The following is a 16,511-nucleotide window of genomic DNA, read 5'->3' as shown; positions in this document are numbered from 1 at the left end:
TTCTATCCTGTTCTGTTCTATCCTGTTCTGTTCTATCCTGCTCTGTTCTGTCCTGCTCTGTTCTGTCCCGTTCTGTTCTATCCTGTTCTGTTCAGTCCTGTTCTGTTCTGTCCTGTTCTGTTCTATCCTGCTCTGTTTTGTGCTGTTCTATCCTGTTCTGTTCTATTCTGTTCTGTTCTGTTCTCATCCTGCTCTGTTCTATCCTGTTCTGTTCTGTCCTGTTCTGTTCTATCCTGTTCTGTTCTATCCTGCTCTGTTCTATCCTGCTCTGTTCTATCCTGTCTGTTCTATTCTGTTCTGTTCTGTTCTATCCTGTTCTGTTCTATCCTGCTCTGTTCTTTGCTCTGTTCTATCCTGTTCTGTTCTATCCTGCTGTTCTTTCCTGTTCTGTCTATCGTGTTCTGTTCTATCCTGCTCTGTTTTGTTCTGTTCTGTCCTGTTCTGTTCTATTCCTGTTCTCATCCTGTCTGTTCTATCCTGCTCTATTTTGTTCTGTTCTATTCTGCTCTGTAGTTCTGTTCTATCCTGCTCTGTCTATCCTGTCTATCTTATTCTGTTCTATTCTGCTCTGATCTATTCTGCTCTGATCTATCCTACTCTGTTCTATTCTCTCCTCTGTTCCCTCCAGCTCTGTTACAGAATCACAGAATGGTTGGGTTGGAAGGGACCTCAAGGATCACGAAGCTCCAACCCCCCACCAATGCAGGGCCACCAACCTCCACATCTCACAGCAGCCCAGGCTGCTCAGGGCCCCATCCAAGCTGGCCTTGAACACCTCCAGGGATGGACGGGGATCCACAGCCTCTCTGGGCAGCTGGTCCAGCACCTCACCGCTCTCATAGGAAAGAACTTTCTCTCAGTAAACAACAGTTCCCCCCCAGCAGCCAGCTCTCCCATAGGAAATCCCAGCGGGATCCATGCCAGGGATGCTGAGCCACCCCCTCCGCCCCGCTCACTTACTGCGTATGGGGACGAGCCGTGGACGTGCTCCAGGGAGTACTGGCGGCTGTATTTCGGCATGGAATGAGCTGAACTGCTGTCGTTCAACATCAGGGGGCTGAAAGAGAGTCCCAAAAACCGCGGGGTCACCGAGCTGCTGGCGTCCAGCACTGCCCAGCACCGCGGGGGTACGGCTGTGGGGGGACCTTGGGGGGGGGATGCTATGGGGAGAGGGTGGAGCAGAGACAGAGGGGGGTGTTAAGGATCAGAGGGGAGACGTGGGTGTGCTGCAGCACCATCCTGGGGCGGAACCACTAATGGTTAATGTCAAATTCATCGGGAAGTGGGGATAACCTCCTAGGAGCCTCCAAAATAATCAGCACAGGGGGGCAATCCCCAGCACAGTGTAATGGAATCAGCAGGGAAAGGATCCCCAGCAGCACAGTGTGATGCAATCAGCAGGGAAAGGATCCCTAAGCAGCACAGTGTGATGCAATCAGCAGGGAAAGGATCCCTAAGCAGCACAGTGTGATGCAATCAGCAGGGAAAGGATCCCTAAGCAGCACAGTGTGATGCAATCAGCAGGGAAAGGATCCCTAAGCAGCACAGTGGGATGCAATCAGCAGGGAAAGGATCCCTAAGCAGCACAGTGTGATGCAATCAGCAGGGAAAGGATCCCCAGCAGCACAGTGGGATGCAATCAGAAGGGAAAGGATCCCTAAGAAGCACAGTGTGATGCAATCAGCAGGGAAAGGATCCCCAGCAGCACAGTGGGATGCAATCAGCAGGGAAAGGATCCCCAGCAGCACAGTGGGATGCAATCAGCAGGGAAAGGATCCCTAAGCAGCACAGTGTGATGCAGTCAGCAGGGAAAGGATCCCTAAGCAGCACAGTGTGATGCAATCAGCAGGGAAAGGATCCCTAAGCAGCACAGTGTGATGCAGTCAGCAGGGAAAGGATCCCTAAGCAGCACAGTGTGATGCAATCAGCAGGGAAAGGATCCCTAAGCAGCACAGTGGGATGCAATCAGCAGGGAAAGGATCCCTAAGCAGCACAGTGTGATGCAATCAGCAGGGAAAGGATCCCCAGCAGCACAGTGTGATGGAATCAGCAGGGAAAGGATCCCCAGCAGCACAGTGGGATGCAATCAGCAGGGAAAGGATCCCTAAGAAGCACAGTGTGATGCAATCAGCAGGGAAAGGATCCCCAGCAGCACAGTGTGATGCAATCAGCAGGGAAAGGATCCCTGAGCAGCACAGTGTGATGCAATCAGCAGGGAAAGGATCCCCAGCACAGTGTGATGCAATCAGCAGGGAAAGGATCCCTAAGCAGCACAGTGGGATGCAATCAGCAGGGAAAGGATCCCTAAGCAGCACAGTGGGATGCAATCAGCAGGGAAAGGATCCCCAGCAGCACAGTGGGATGCAATCAGCAGGGAAAGGATCCCTAAGCAGCACAGTGGGATGCAATCAGCAGGGAAAGGATCCCTGCAGCACAGTGGGATGCAATCAGCAGGGAAAGGATCCCTAAGCAGCACAGTGTGATGCAATCAGCAGGGAAAGGATCCCTAAGCAGCACAGTGTGATGCAATCAGCAGGGAAAGGATCCCCAGCAGCACAGTGTGATGCAATCAGCAGGGAAAGGATCCCCAGCACAGTGTGATGCAATCAGCAGGGAAAGGATCCCTAAGCAGCACAGTGGGATGCAATCAGCAGGGAAAGGATCCCCAGCAGCACAGTGGGATGCAATCAGCAGGGAAAGGATCCCTAAGCAGCACAGTGGGATGCAATCAGCAGGGAAAGGATCCCCAGCAGCACAGTGGGATGCAATCAGCAGGGAAAGGATCCCTAAGCAGCACAGTGGGATGCAATCAGCAGGGAAAGGATCCCTAAGCAGCACAGTGTGATGCAATCAGCAGGGAAAGGATCCCTAAGCAGCACAGTGTGATGCAATCAGCAGGGAAAGGATCCCCAGCAGCACAGTGGGATGCAATCAGCAGGGAAAGGATCCCTAAGTAGCACAGTGTGATGCAATCAGCAGGGAAAGGATCCCTAAGCAGCACAGTGGGATGCAGTCAGCAGGGAAAGGATCCCCAGCAGCACAGTGGGATGCAATCAGCAGGGAAAGGATCCCCAGCAGCACAGTGTGATGCAATCAGCAGGGAAAGGATCCCCAGCAGCACAGTGGGATGCAATCAGCAGGGAAAGGATCCCCAGCAGCACAGGGGGATGCAATCAGCAGGGAAAGGATCCCCAGCAGCACAGTGTGATGCAATCAGCAGGGAAAGGATCCCCAGCAGCACAGTGGGATGCAATCAGCACGGAAAGGATCCCTAAGCAGCACAGTGGGATGCAATCAGCAGGGAAAGGATCCCTAAGAAGCACAGTGTGATGCAATCAGCAGGGAAAGGATCCCTAAGAAGCACAGTGTGATGCAATCAGCAGGGAAAGGATCCCCAGCAGCACAGTGTGATGCAATCAGCAGGGAAAGGATCCCTAAGCAGCACAGTGTGATGCAATCAGCAGGGAAAGGATCCCTAAGCAGCACAGTGTGATGCAATCAGCAGGGAAAGGATCTCCAGCAGCACAGTGTGATGCAATCAGCAGGGAAAGGATCCCTAAGCAGCACAGTGTGATGCAATCAGCAGGGAAAGGATCCCTAAGCACACAGTGTGATGCAATCAGCAGGGAAAGGATCCCCAGCAGCACAGTGTGATGCAATCAGCAGGGAAAGGATCCCCAGCAGCACAGTGTGATGCAATCAGCAGGGAAAGGATCCCCAGCAGCACAGTGGGATGCAATCAGCAGGGAAAGGATCCCTAAGCAGCACAGTGTGATGCAATCAGCAGGGAAAGGATCCCTAAGCAGCACAGTGTGATGCAATCAGCAGGGAAAGGATCCCTAAGCAGCACAGTGTGATGCAATCAGCAGGGAAAGGATCCCCAGCAGCACAGTGTGATGCAATCAGCAGGGAAAGGATCCCCAGCAGCACAGTGTGATGCAATCAGCAGGGAAAGGATCCCTAAGCAGCACAGTGGATGCAATCAGCAGGGAAAGGATCCCTAAGCAGCACAGTGTGATGCAATCAGCAGGGAAAGGATCCCTAAGCAGCACAGTGGGATGCAATCAGCAGGGAAAGGATCCCTAAGCAGCACAGTGTGATGCAATCAGCAGGGAAAGGATCCCCAGCAGCACAGTGGGATGCAATCAGCAGGGAAAGGATCCCTAAGCAGCACAGTGTGATGCAATCAGCAGGGAAAGGATCCCAGCAGCACAGTGTGATGCAATCAGCAGGGAAAGGATCCCCAGCAGCACAGTGTGATGCAATCAGCAGGGAAAGGATCCCCAGCAGCACAGTGTGGATGCAATCAGCAGGGAAAGGATCCCCAGCAGCACAGTGTGATGCAATCAGCAGGGAAAGGATCCCTAGCAGCACAGTGTGATGCAATCAGCAGGGAAAGGATCCCTAAGCAGCACAGTGTGATGCAATCAGCAGGGAAAGGATCCCAGCAGCACAGTGTGATGCAATCAGCAGGGAAAGGATCCCTAAGCAGCACAGTGGATGCAATCAGCAGGGAAAGGATCCCTAAGCAGCACAGTGTGATGCAATCAGCAGGGAAAGGATCCAGCAGCACAGTGTGGTGCAATCAGCAGGGAAAGGATCCCAGCACAGTGGATGCAATCGCAGCAATCAGCAGGGAAAGGATCCCCAGCAGCACAGTGGGATGCAATCAGCAGGGAAAGGATCCCTAAGCAGCACAGTGGATGCAATCAGCAGGGAAAGGATCCCCAGCAGCACAGTGTGATGCAATCAGCAGGGAAAGGATCCCCAGCAGCACAGTGTGATGCAATCAGCAGGGAAAGGATCCCCAGCAGCACAGTGTGATGCAATCAGCAGGGAAAGGATCCCTAAGCAGCACAGTGTGATGCAATCAGCAGGGAAAGGATCCCCAGCAGCACAGTGTGATGCAATCAGCAGGGAAAGGATCCCTAAGCAGCACAGTGTGATGCAATCAGCAGGGAAAGGATCCCTAAGCAGCACAGTGTGATGCAATCAGCAGGGAAAGGATCCCAGCAGCACAGTGGGATGCAATCAGCAGGGAAAGGATCCCCAGCAGCACAGTGTGATGCAATCAGCAGGGAAAGGATCCCTAAGCAGCACAGTGGGATGCAATCAGCAGGGAAAGGATCCCCAGCAGCACAGTGTGGATGCAATCAGCAGGGAAAGGATCCCTAAGCAGCACAGTGTGATGCAATCAGCAGGGAAAGGACTCCCGCAGCACAGTGTGATGCAATCAGCAGGGAAAGGATCCCTAAGCAGCACAGTGTGATGCAATCAGCAGGGAAAGGATCCCAAGCAGAGCACAGTGTGATGCAATCAGCAGGGAAAGGATCCCTAGCAGCACAGTGTGATGCAATCAGCAGGGAAAGGATCCCCAGCAGCACAGTGTGATGCAATCAGCAGGGAAAGGATCCCTAAGCAGCACAGTGGATGCAATCAGCAGGGAAAGGATCCCTAAGCAGCACAGTGTGATGCAATCAGCAGGGAAAGGATCCCTAAGCAGCACAGTGGGATGCAATCAGCAGGGAAAGGATCCCAAGCAGCACAGTGTGATGCAATCAGCAGGGAAAGGATCCCTAAGCAGCACAGGTGTGATGCAATCAGCAGGGAAAGGATCCCTAAGCAGCACAGTGTGATGCAATCAGCAGGGAAAGGATCCCAAGCAGCACAGTGGATGCAATCAGCAGGGAAAGGATCCCCAGCAGCACAGTGTGATGCAATCAGCAGGGAAAGGATCCCAAGCAGCACAGTGGGATGCAATCAGCAGGGAAAGGATCCCTAAGCAGCACAGTGTGATGCAATCAGCAGGGAAAGGATCCCTAAGCAGCACAGTGTGATGCAATCAGCAGGGAAAGGATCCCTAGCAGCACAGTGTGATGCAATCAGCAGGGAAAGGATCCCAGCAGCACAGTGGGATGCAATCAGCAGGGAAAGGATCCCTAAGCAGCACAGTGGGATGCAATCAGCAGGGAAAGGATCCCTAGCAGCACAGTGGGATGCAATCAGCAGGGAAAGGATCCCCAGCAGCACAGTGGGATGCAATCAGCAGGGAAAGGATCCCTAAGCAGCACAGTGTGATGCAATCAGCAGGGAAAGGATCCCCAGCAGCACAGTGTGATGCAATCAGCAGGGAAAGGATCCCTAAGCAGCACAGTGTGATGCAATCAGCAGGGAAAGGATCCCCAGCACACTGTGATGCAATCAGCAGGGAAAGGATCCCCAGCAGCACAGTGTGATGCAATCAGCAGGGAAAGGATCCCTAAGCAGCACAGTGTGATGCAATCAGCAGGGAAAGGATCCCCAGCAGCACAGTGTGATGCAATCAGCAGGGAAAGGATCCCCAGCAGCACAGTGTGATGCAATCAGCAGGGAAAGGATCCCTAAGAAGCACAGTGTGATGCAATCAGCAGGGAAAGGATCCCTAAGCAGCACAGTGGAATACAGCTTGATGACTGTGGGTGGGTGTCCCAGCAGGTGGGTTCTGATGGCCCCGTGGTTCTTTTTCAGTCTAATGACAAGAATACCACGATGGGGACAGGATGCTGTGTTGGTAGAGCAGGATGAAGCGTGCTCTGCGTCCTGTGGGCTCACTGACACTTCTGGCTCCCGTCCCAGAGCAGAGTCAGGGAGGATTTGGAGGTTCACACGACCCCAAGGATGGCCCTACCCCACTGTCAAGGCTGCTACAGAATAGGGAGACCTGGGGGACCCTCCCTGCTGATCCTCTCTTTATTCTCGGACAGGGAACATTTATTGGGAGGTAGAAATGCAGACTTACATCTTTCTCTTCACCCCAAGGATGCGGTTGGATTGCACCAATGAAATCAAAAACTGGATAAGCTGTGAGGAGAGAAAAAGGAAAAGCTGTTGGGACACAAGGAGTGACTCAGATTAAGGCACAGATGGAAACAGCTGTGGGGTGATGCAAAGCTTTGGCGAGGGGCTGCGGTTCCAGAAAGCCGTGCTGCCATCCGGCCGCACCAGGGCACACCAAGGGCTGGGTGAGGAGGAACCTGGGAGGCTTCAGCATGGGCACTGCAGGGTCCTGAGCCTGGGAACAACTGATGGACCAGTACAGGTTGGGGCTGAGCTGCTGGGAAGGAGCTCTGCCAAGGGACCTGGGGGTCCTGGTGGGCAACAGCTGGCCAACGGTTGAGTGGTGGTCAACCAATGGTTGATCTGTGGTTGGGCAGTGGTTGACCCATGGTTGAGTGGTGGTCAACCAATGGTTGATCTGTGGTTGGGCAGTGGTTGACCCATGGTTGGGCAGTGGTTGATCAATGGTTGACCCATGGCTGGGCAGTGGTTGACCCATGGTTGAGTGTTGGTCAACCAACGGTTGATCTGTGGTTGGGCAGTGGTTGATCCATGGTTGACCATCAGCAGAGGGGTGTCCAGCAGGGACAGGGAGGTGATCGTCCCCCTCTGCTCAGCTCTTGTGAGGCCCCATCTGCAGCACTGCGTCCAGGGCTGGAGCCCCCAGGACAAGAAGGACAGGGAGCTGTTGGAGAGGGTCCAGAGGAGGGCACTGAGATGCTCAGGGGGCTGCAGCACCTCCACTGCGAAGCCAGGCTGAGGGAGCTGGGCTCGTTCAGCCTGGAGAAGAGAAGCTGTGGGGTGACCTCAGTGCAGCCTGCGGGACCTCAAGGGAGCCTGCAGACAGGAGGGGATCAGCTCTTGGAAAGGGGAGATAACAGCAGGACAGGGGAGTGGTTGGAAGGTGAGGGAGGGCAGATTTCAGTTGGATGTGAGGGGGAAGTTGTTTGGTGTGAGAGTGGTGAGGTGCTGGAACAGCTGCCCAGAGAGGCTGTGGATCCCCGTCCATCCCTGGAGGTGTTCAAGGCCAGGTTGGATGGGGCCCTGGGCAGCCTGGGCTGCTGTGAGATGTGGAGGTTGGTGGCCCTGCATTGGTGTGGGGTTGGAGCTTCGTGATCCTTGGGGTCCCTTCCAACCCAACCATTCTGTGATTCTGTGATTCTGTGACCAATGGTTGGGCAGTGGTTCACCAGTGGTTGACTGGAAGCTGACCAGGAGCCAGCAGTGAGTCCTGGAGGCCAAGAGGACCAATGGAACCCTGTGATGCATTGCCAGAGTGCAGCCAGCGGGGCAGGGAGGTGCTGCTCCCCTCTGCTCTACCCAGTGCTGGGCTCCCAGTTCAGGGCAGACTGGGAACTGCTGGGAGAGCCCAGCGGAGGGTGTGGAGATGGGGGGAACCTGGAGCCCCTCCTGGTGGGGCCGGGCTGAGAGCCCCAGGGCTGTGCACCTGGGGGAGAGAAGGCTGGGGGGGGGTCTGAGCAGTGCTGATGGAGATCTGGGGGACGAAAGGAGGGGGCCGGGCTCTGCTGGGAGCTGCCCAGTGACAGGACGAGGGGCACTGACGCACAATGCAGCCCAGGGAGCTCCTCTTGATCAGGACACGGCTCCCAGCTGAGCTCTGCCCCATAACCCAGCCCTCCCTGTTGCATTTCCAGACCCCCCCCCCCCCCCCGTGCGTGGGATCACAGCAGCTGCCGACCCCTCCCTCCGCTTTGGACTTTACCTTATTGACCACCTTCTGCTGCTGCGCGTGCTTCTGCCTCAGGCTGGCCACCTCCCTCCACAGCGCCTCGTTCTCACTGCAAGGGAAGCAAAAATGTGCTGAGGACAAATGCAGCACAGAATGGTGAATTCTGCAAACAAAAACCACCGAGAGGTGGGCAGGAAGGTCGCAGTGCTTCCTCTTCTTCTCCAGGCTCCTCCAGAGCCCGGGAGCGGGTGCACGGTGTGGATTAAGAGAGTTACATCGATGTGATGGCAGCACTGCTGTGACCTCACTCTTAGACGCCGACCCCATAAGCAAGTTGTCCATTTTCAGCCTTTTTTGCCCCGATCTTGTGTCAGTTTCAAGGCTGAGCCCCAATTCTCTGCCAGTTTCCCACGCGCCCCAACCCCGGAGGTGCTCAGGGTCGTTTGGGCACCCGGCCCACGGGAGATGAAGTGATGGAATCACAGAGTCAGTAAGGTTGGAGAAGACCCCCAGGATCCCCCAGCCCAGCCCCAACCCACCCCACCATGACCCTCCGTAGAACCACAGAGTCATTAATCATTTGGAAGAGACCTCCGGGACCCCCAGTGCAACCCCAACCCACGTCACCATGACCCTAAACAGAACCATAGAGTCGTTAAGGTTGGAAGAGACCTCCCAGATCCCCCAGTCCAACCCCACCCCACTGCACCCCTACCATAACCCTAAGTAGAACCAGAGTCATTAAGGATGGAAGCGATCTCTAGGATCACCCAGTCCAACCCCAACCCATCCCATTACGTCACTAAATAGTCCCACAGAGTCATTCAGGTTGGAAGAGACCTTTGAGATCCCCAAGCCCAACCCGAACCGACCCCCACCGTAACCTTAAATAGGACCATAAAGTCATTAAGGTTGGAAGAGACCCCCAGAATCACCCAGTTCAAACCCAACCTACCGCACTGTGACCCTAAATAGAACCAAGGAGTCATCAAGGAATGAAAATGTCTCCAAGTTCACTCAATTCAACCCAAACCCATCCCCACCGCGACCCTAAATAGAACCACGGAGTCATTAAGGTTGGAAGAGACCCCCAGGACCCCCAGTGCAACCCCACCCCAGCCCTACAGTGCCCACTACCTTGCCCCCACGTGCCCCATCCCCACAGTTCTGGAACACCTCCAGGGATGGTGACCCCACCAGCTCCCCACGCAGCCCATGCCGATGCATCACAGCTCTTTTTGGGAAGAAAATGTTCCCTAATGTCCAACCTGACCCCCCAGGTACAACGTGAGGGTGAGGCCGACCCCCCCCCACCACAACGTCCTTCCAGCAGCTGTAGGGAGCGATGAGCTCTCCCCAGAGCTGCCTATGGGGCAGTGCTATGGGGCTGAGGCCGGGTGGGCTTCAATCTCCCCTCCGACCCAAACCTTCCTGTGCCTCTGGGATCCCATCAGACCCTCCCACCCCTCTCGGACCACACATCCCCCACAGCTGATCCCATCACACCTCCCAGCTCGCAGCAGTTTGGAGCAGAGGACCTTCCAAGGTCCCATCCACCTCACTGCTGCCCAGAGAGGCTGTGGATCCCCGTCCATCCCTGGAGGTGTTCAAGGCCAGCTTGGATGGGGCCCTGGCAGCCTGGGCTCCTGTGAAATGTGGAGGTTGGTGGTCCTGCCAAGGGGCCAGGGGTTGGAGCTTCGTGATCCTTGAGGTCCCTTCCAACCCAACCATTCTGTGATCCCAACCTCAGACACTCTGTGGGCTCCCCTTTAACCCAACCATTCTGTGATCCCAACCCCGGCCATTCTGTGGGCTCCATTCCAACCCAACCCAACCCAACCATTCTGTGATCCCAACCTCAGACATTCTGTGACCCTACAGAAGGATATGGAAGGATTCATAATCCTTGAGGTCCCTTCCAACCCAACCATTCTGCGATCCCAACCTCAGCCATTCTGTGACCCTACAGAAGGATGCAAAAGGATTCGTGATCCTTGAGGTCCCTTCCAACCCAACCATTCTATCATCCCAACCTCAGCCAATCTGTGACCCTACAGAAGGATGCAGAAGGATTCATGATCCTTGAGGTCCCTTCCAACCCAACCATTCTGTGATCCCAACCTCAGACATTCTGTGGGCTCCCCTTCAACCCAACCATTCTGTGATCCCAACCCCAGCCATTCTGTGGGCTCCCTTCCAATCCAACCCAACCATTCTGTGATCCCAATCTCAGCCATTCTGTGACCCTACAGAAGGATGCAAAAGGATTTGTGATCCTTGAGGTCCCTTCCAACCCAACCATTCTGTGATCCCAACCTCAGCCATTCCGTGACCCTACAGAAGGATGCAAAAGGATTCGTGATCCTTCAGTCCCCTTCCAACCCAACCATTCTACCATCCCAACCCCAGCCATTCTGTGGGCTCCCCTTCAACCCAACCCAACCATTCTGTGATCCCAACCCAGCCATTCTGTGGGCTCCCTTCCAAGCCAACCAAACCATTCTGTGATCCCAACCTCAGCCATTCTGTGACCCTACAGAAGGATGCAAAAGGATTCGTGATCCTTGAGGTCCCTTCCAACCCAACCATTCTATCATCCCAACCTCAGCCATTCTGTGACCCTACAGAAGGATGCAGAAGGATTCATGATCCTTGAGGTCCCTTCCAACCCAACCATTCTGTGATCCCAACCCCAGCCATTCTGTGACCCTACAGAAGGATGCAAAAGGATTTGTGATCCTTGAGGCTCCCTTCCAACCCAACCATTCTACCATCCCAACCCCAGCCATTCTGTGGGCTCCCTTCAACCCAACCCAACCATTCTGTAATCCCAACCTCAGCCATTCTGTGACCCTACAGAAGGATGCAAAAGGATTCGTGATCCTTGAGGTCCCTTCCAACCCAACCATTCTGTGATCCCAACCTCAGCCATTCTGTGGCGCTACAGAAGGATGCAAAAGGATTTGTGATCCCTGAGGTCCCTTCCAATCCAACCATTCTCCCATCCCAACCTCAGCCATTCTGTGGGCTCCCTTCCAACCCAACCCAACCATTCTATCACCCCAACCTCAGCCATTCTGTGACCCTACAGAAGGATACGGAAGAATTCGTGATCCTTCAGGTCCCCTCCAACCCAACCATTCTGCGATTCTGTCACTCCATCAATTCTGCAACACTACACTCAAAACCCATTCTGGGGCGGGGGGGGGGGGGGGGGGGGAGGGGAGGGAGGCTCCGACCCAGAGCTGCTTTTTGGAAGCGCCGAGGACCCCCACAGTCCTTTCAGGAGCACAGGAGGGCCGCGGGGCACAGCTGCACCAATTACTGCGGGCAGCAGTGGGGCAATGAGCCGAGCAGAGCACACCTGAACCGCTGCACCGGGCACCAGGAAGGCTCATTAGGGGCCGTGGAGGAGCAGCTGGGCCAGCAGCCCCCAGGGCTGCACCCATCCGTCACGCTTTGCACAGCTCCGTTCCACGGGGCAATTAAACGGCGCGGAGCTGACGAGGGAGGATCCAAAGGGTTTGGATGGGGAGTTATTAAAAGGGGTGCGCGGCGTTGGGTCGGGGGCAACAAGGGGAGATGGGGCTGCTGCGCACCTGGGGCTCTGAAAGAGCAGCTCTGTGGGGACACGTGGACATGCAAGGCAGTGGGGATGTGGGGGTGGTGCTGGTGGCGTGGGGACAGCGCTGGTGGCATGGGGACACACGGCCATAGCACAGTGCTGGTGGCGTGGGGACAGCGCTGGTGACATGGGGACACATGGACATAGCACAGTGCTGGTGGCGTGGGGACAGTGCTGGTGACATGGGGACACACAGCCACTGCACAGTGCTGGTGGCATGGGGACAGTGCTGGTGATATGGGGACACACAGCCATAGCACAGTGCTGGTGGCATGGGGACAGTGCTGGTGACATGGGGACAGCGCTGGTGACATGGGGACACACGGCCATGGCACAGTACTGGTGGCGTGGGGACAGTGCTGGTGACATGGGGACACACAGCCCCAGCACAGTGCTGGTGGCATGGGGACAGTGCTGGTGACATGGGGACAGTGCTGGTGACATGAGGACACACGACCATAGCACAGTACTGGTGGCATGGGGACAGTGCTGGTGACATGGGGACACACGGCCATAGCACAGTGCTGGTGGCATGGGGACAGTGCTGGTGACATGGGCACAGTGCTGGTGACATGGGGACACACGGCCATAGCACAGTGCTGGTGGCGTGGGGACAGTGCTGGTGACATGAGGACACACGGCCCCAGCACAGTGCTGGTGGCATGGGGACAGTGCTGGTGGCATGGGGACAGCGCTGGTGACATGGGGACACACAGCCATAGCACAGTACTGGTGGCATGGGGACAGCGCTGGTGACATGGGGACAGCGCAGGTGACATGGGGACACACGGCCATAGCACAGTGCTGGTGGCATGGGGACAGTGCTGGTAACATGGGGACACACGGCCATAGCACAGTACTGGTGGCATGGGGACAGCGCTGGTGACATGGGGACAGTGCTGGTGACATGGGGACACACGGCCATGGCACAGTGCTGGTGGCATGGGGACAGCGCTGGTGATATGGGGACAGTGCTGGTGACATGGGGGCACATGGCCATAGCACAGTGCTGGTGGCATGGGGACAGTGCTGGTGACATGGGGACACACGGCCATAGCACAGTACTGGTGGCATGGGGACAGCGCTGGTGACATGGGGACATACGGCCCCAGCACAGTGCTGGTGGCATGGGGACAGTGCTGGTGACATGGGGACATACGGCCCCAGCACAGTGCTGGTGGCGTGGGGACAGTGCTGGTGACATGAGGACACACGGCCATAGCACAGTGCTGGTGGTATGGGGACAGTGCTGGTGGCATGGGGACACACGGCCATAGCACAGTACTGGTGGCATGGGGACAGTGCTGGTGACATGGGGACACACAGCCACTGCACAGTGCTGGTGACATGGGGACAGTGCTGGTGACATGGGGACAGCACTGGTGGCGTGGGGACAGTGCTGGTGACATGAGGACACACTGGTGGCATGGGGACAGCGCAGGTGACATGGGGACACACGGCCATAGCACAGTGCTGGTGGCATGGGGACAGTGCTGGTAACATGGGGACAGTGCTGGTGGCATGGGGACAGTGCTGGTGACATGGGGACAGCACTGGTGGCATGGGGACAGCGCTGGTGACATGGGGACATACGGCCCCAGCACAGTGCTGGTGGCATGGGGACAGTGCTGGTGACATGGGGACAGCGCTGGTGACATGGGGACACACGGCCATAGCACAGTGCTGGTGGCATGGGGACAGTGCTGGTGACATGGGGACACACGGCCATGGCACAGTGCTGGTGGCATGGGGACAGCGACAGTAACATGGGGACACATGGCCATAGCACAGTGCTGGTGGCATGGGGACAGTGCTGGTGGCATGGGGACAGTGCTGGTGACATGGGGACACACGGCCATAGCACAGTACTGGTGGCATGGGGACAGCGCTGGTGACATGGGACAGTGCTGGTGACATGGGGACACACGGCCATACCACAGTTCTGGTGGCATGGGGGACACTCGGACCCAGCACCGTGCTGGTGACACGGGGACACCCGGACCCAGCACAGAAGCTCTGACATGGGAGCAGTGCTGGTGACCCACCACCCCATCACCCCATTCACCCCCTGCCCCTCGGACCCTCCCCACAACCCTGGAGCCACGGCCATCCCGTTATCTGTCCGGCCCCATCATCTCCGCAGCCCCCATCCCGTTATCTGCCCGGCCCCATCATCTCCACAGCCCCCATCCCGTTATCTGCCCGGCCCCATCATCTCCGCAGCCCCCATCCCGTTATCTGCCCGGCCCCATCATCTCCACAGCCCCCATCCCGTTATCTGCCCGGCCCCATCATCTCCGCAGCCCCCATCCCGTTATCTGCCTGGCCCCATCATCTCCCCCGCCCCCATCCCGTTATCTGCCCGGCCCCATCATCTCCACAGCCCCCATCCCGTTATCTGCCCGGCCCCATCATTCCCCCTGCCCCCATCCCGTTATCTGCCCGGCCCCATCATCTCCGCAGCCCCCATCCCGTTATCTGCCCGGCCCCATCATCTCCACAGCCCCCATCCCGTTATCTGCCCGGCCCCATCATCTCCGCAGCCCCCATCCCGTTATCTGCCCGGCCCCATCATCTCCACAGCCCCCATCCCGTTATCTGCCCGGCCCCATCATCTCCGCAGCCCCCATCCCGTTATCTGCCTGGCCCCATCATCTCCCCCGCCCCCATCCCGTTATCTGCCCGGCCCCATCATCTCCACAGCCCCCATCCCGTTATCTGCCCGGCCCCATCATCCCCACTGCCCCCATCCCGTTATCTGCCCGGCCCCATCATCTCCGCAGCCCCCATCCCGTTATCTGCCCGGCCCCATCATCTCCACAGCCCCCATCCCGTTATCTGCCCGGCCCCATCATCTCCACAGCCCCCATCCCGTTATCTGCCCGGCCCCATCATCTCCACAGCCCCCATCCCGTTATCTGCCCGGCCCCATCATCTCCGCAGCCCCCATCCCATTATCTGCCCGGCCCCATCATCTCCCCTGCCCCCATCCCGTTATCTGCCCGGCCCCATCATCTCCGCAGCCCCCATCCCGTTATCTGCCCGGCCCCATCATCTCCACAGCCCCCATCCCGTTATCTGCCCGGCCCCATCATCTCCACAGCCCCCATCCCGTTATCTGCCCGGCCCCATCATCTCCACAGCCCCCATCCCGTTATCTGCCTGGCCCCATCATCTCCACAGCCCCCATCCCGTTATCTGCCCGGCCCCATCATCTCCGCAGCCCCCATCCCGTTATCTGCCCGGCCCCATCATCTCCGCAGCCCCCATCCCGTTATCTGCCCGGCCCCATCATCTCCGCAGCCCCCATCCCGTTATCTGCCCGGCCCCATCATCTCCGCAGCCCCCATCCCGTTATCTGCCCGGCCCCATCATCTCCGCAGCCCCCATCCCGTTATCTGCCCGGCCCCATCATCTCCGCAGCCCCCATCCCATTATCTGCCCGGCCCCATCATCTCCACAGCCCCCATCCCGTTATCTGCCCGGCCCCATCATCTCCGCAGCCCCCATCCCGTTATCTGCCCGGCCCATCATCTCCACGGCCCCCATCCCGTTATCTGCCCGGCCCCATCATCTCCACAGCCCCCATCCCGTTATCTGCCCGGCCCCATCATCTCCACAGCCCCCATCCCATTATCTGCCCGGCCCCATCATCTCCACAGCCCCCATCCCGTTATCTGCCCGGCCCCATCATCTCCCCCTGCCCCCATCCCGTTATCTGCCCGGCCCCATCATCTCCCCCTACCCCCATCCCGTTATCTGCCCGGCCCCATCATCTCCCCCTGCCCCCATCCCGTTATCTGCCCGGCCCCATCATCTCCACAGCCCCCATCCCGTTATCTGCCCGGCCCCATCATCTCCACAGCCCCCATCCCATTATCTGCCCGGCCCCATCATCTCCACAGCCCCCATCCCGTTATCTGCCCGGCCCCATCATCTCCACAGCCCCCATCCCGTTATCTGCCCGGCCCCATCATCTCCACTGCCTCCATCCCGTTATCTGCCCGGCCCCATCATCTCCACAGCCCCCATCCCGTTATCTGCCCGGCCCCATCATCTCCCCAGCCCCCACCCCCGTTATCTGCCCGGTCCCATCATCTCCACAGCCCCCATCCCGTTATCTGCCCGGCCCCATCATCTCCACAGCCCCCATCCCGTTATCTGCCCGGCCCCATCATCTTCCCCTGCCCCCACCCCCGTTATCTGCCCGGCCCCATCATCTCCACAGCCCCACCCCCGTTATCTGCCCGGCCCCATCATCTCCGCAGCCCCCATCCCGTTATCTGCCCGGCCCCATCATCTCCGCAGCCCCCACCCCGTTATCTGCCCGGCCCCATCATCTCCGCAGCCCCCATCCCGTTATCTGCCCGGCCCCATCAT

The 16,511-nt window shown here is 57.5% G+C and overlaps 1 protein-coding gene across 2 annotated transcripts in view; it reads right to left on the bottom strand.

Moving 5' to 3' along the window:
* HSF1 (heat shock transcription factor 1) overlaps nucleotides 1-16,511 on the bottom strand; it is a 94,824-nt gene that overhangs the window by 36,610 nt on the left and 41,703 nt on the right. For both annotated transcript variants that reach the window (XR_014880713.1, XM_085214660.1), the window contains exons 5-7: nucleotides 8,540-8,615; nucleotides 6,779-6,840; nucleotides 961-1,057 (exon numbers count right to left, since the gene is read on the bottom strand). Coding sequence is in view for 1 of the 2 variants with exons in the window: in XM_085214660.1 (XP_085070786.1) it covers nucleotides 961-1,057; nucleotides 6,779-6,840; nucleotides 8,540-8,615 (235 nt within the window). In the remaining variant the exon portion in view is untranslated. The remainder of the gene's footprint in view (nucleotides 1-960; nucleotides 1,058-6,778; nucleotides 6,841-8,539; nucleotides 8,616-16,511) is intronic.

The sequence above is a fragment of the Meleagris gallopavo genome, chromosome 32 (assembly GCF_905368555.1).
Source record: "Meleagris gallopavo chromosome 32, MGAL_WU_HG_1.1, whole genome shotgun sequence".
NCBI classification, from domain to species: Eukaryota; Metazoa; Chordata; class Aves; order Galliformes; family Phasianidae; genus Meleagris; species Meleagris gallopavo.
The sequence above is the reverse complement of the archived record's forward strand: the minus strand, read 5'-3'. Positions and strand labels throughout refer to the sequence as shown.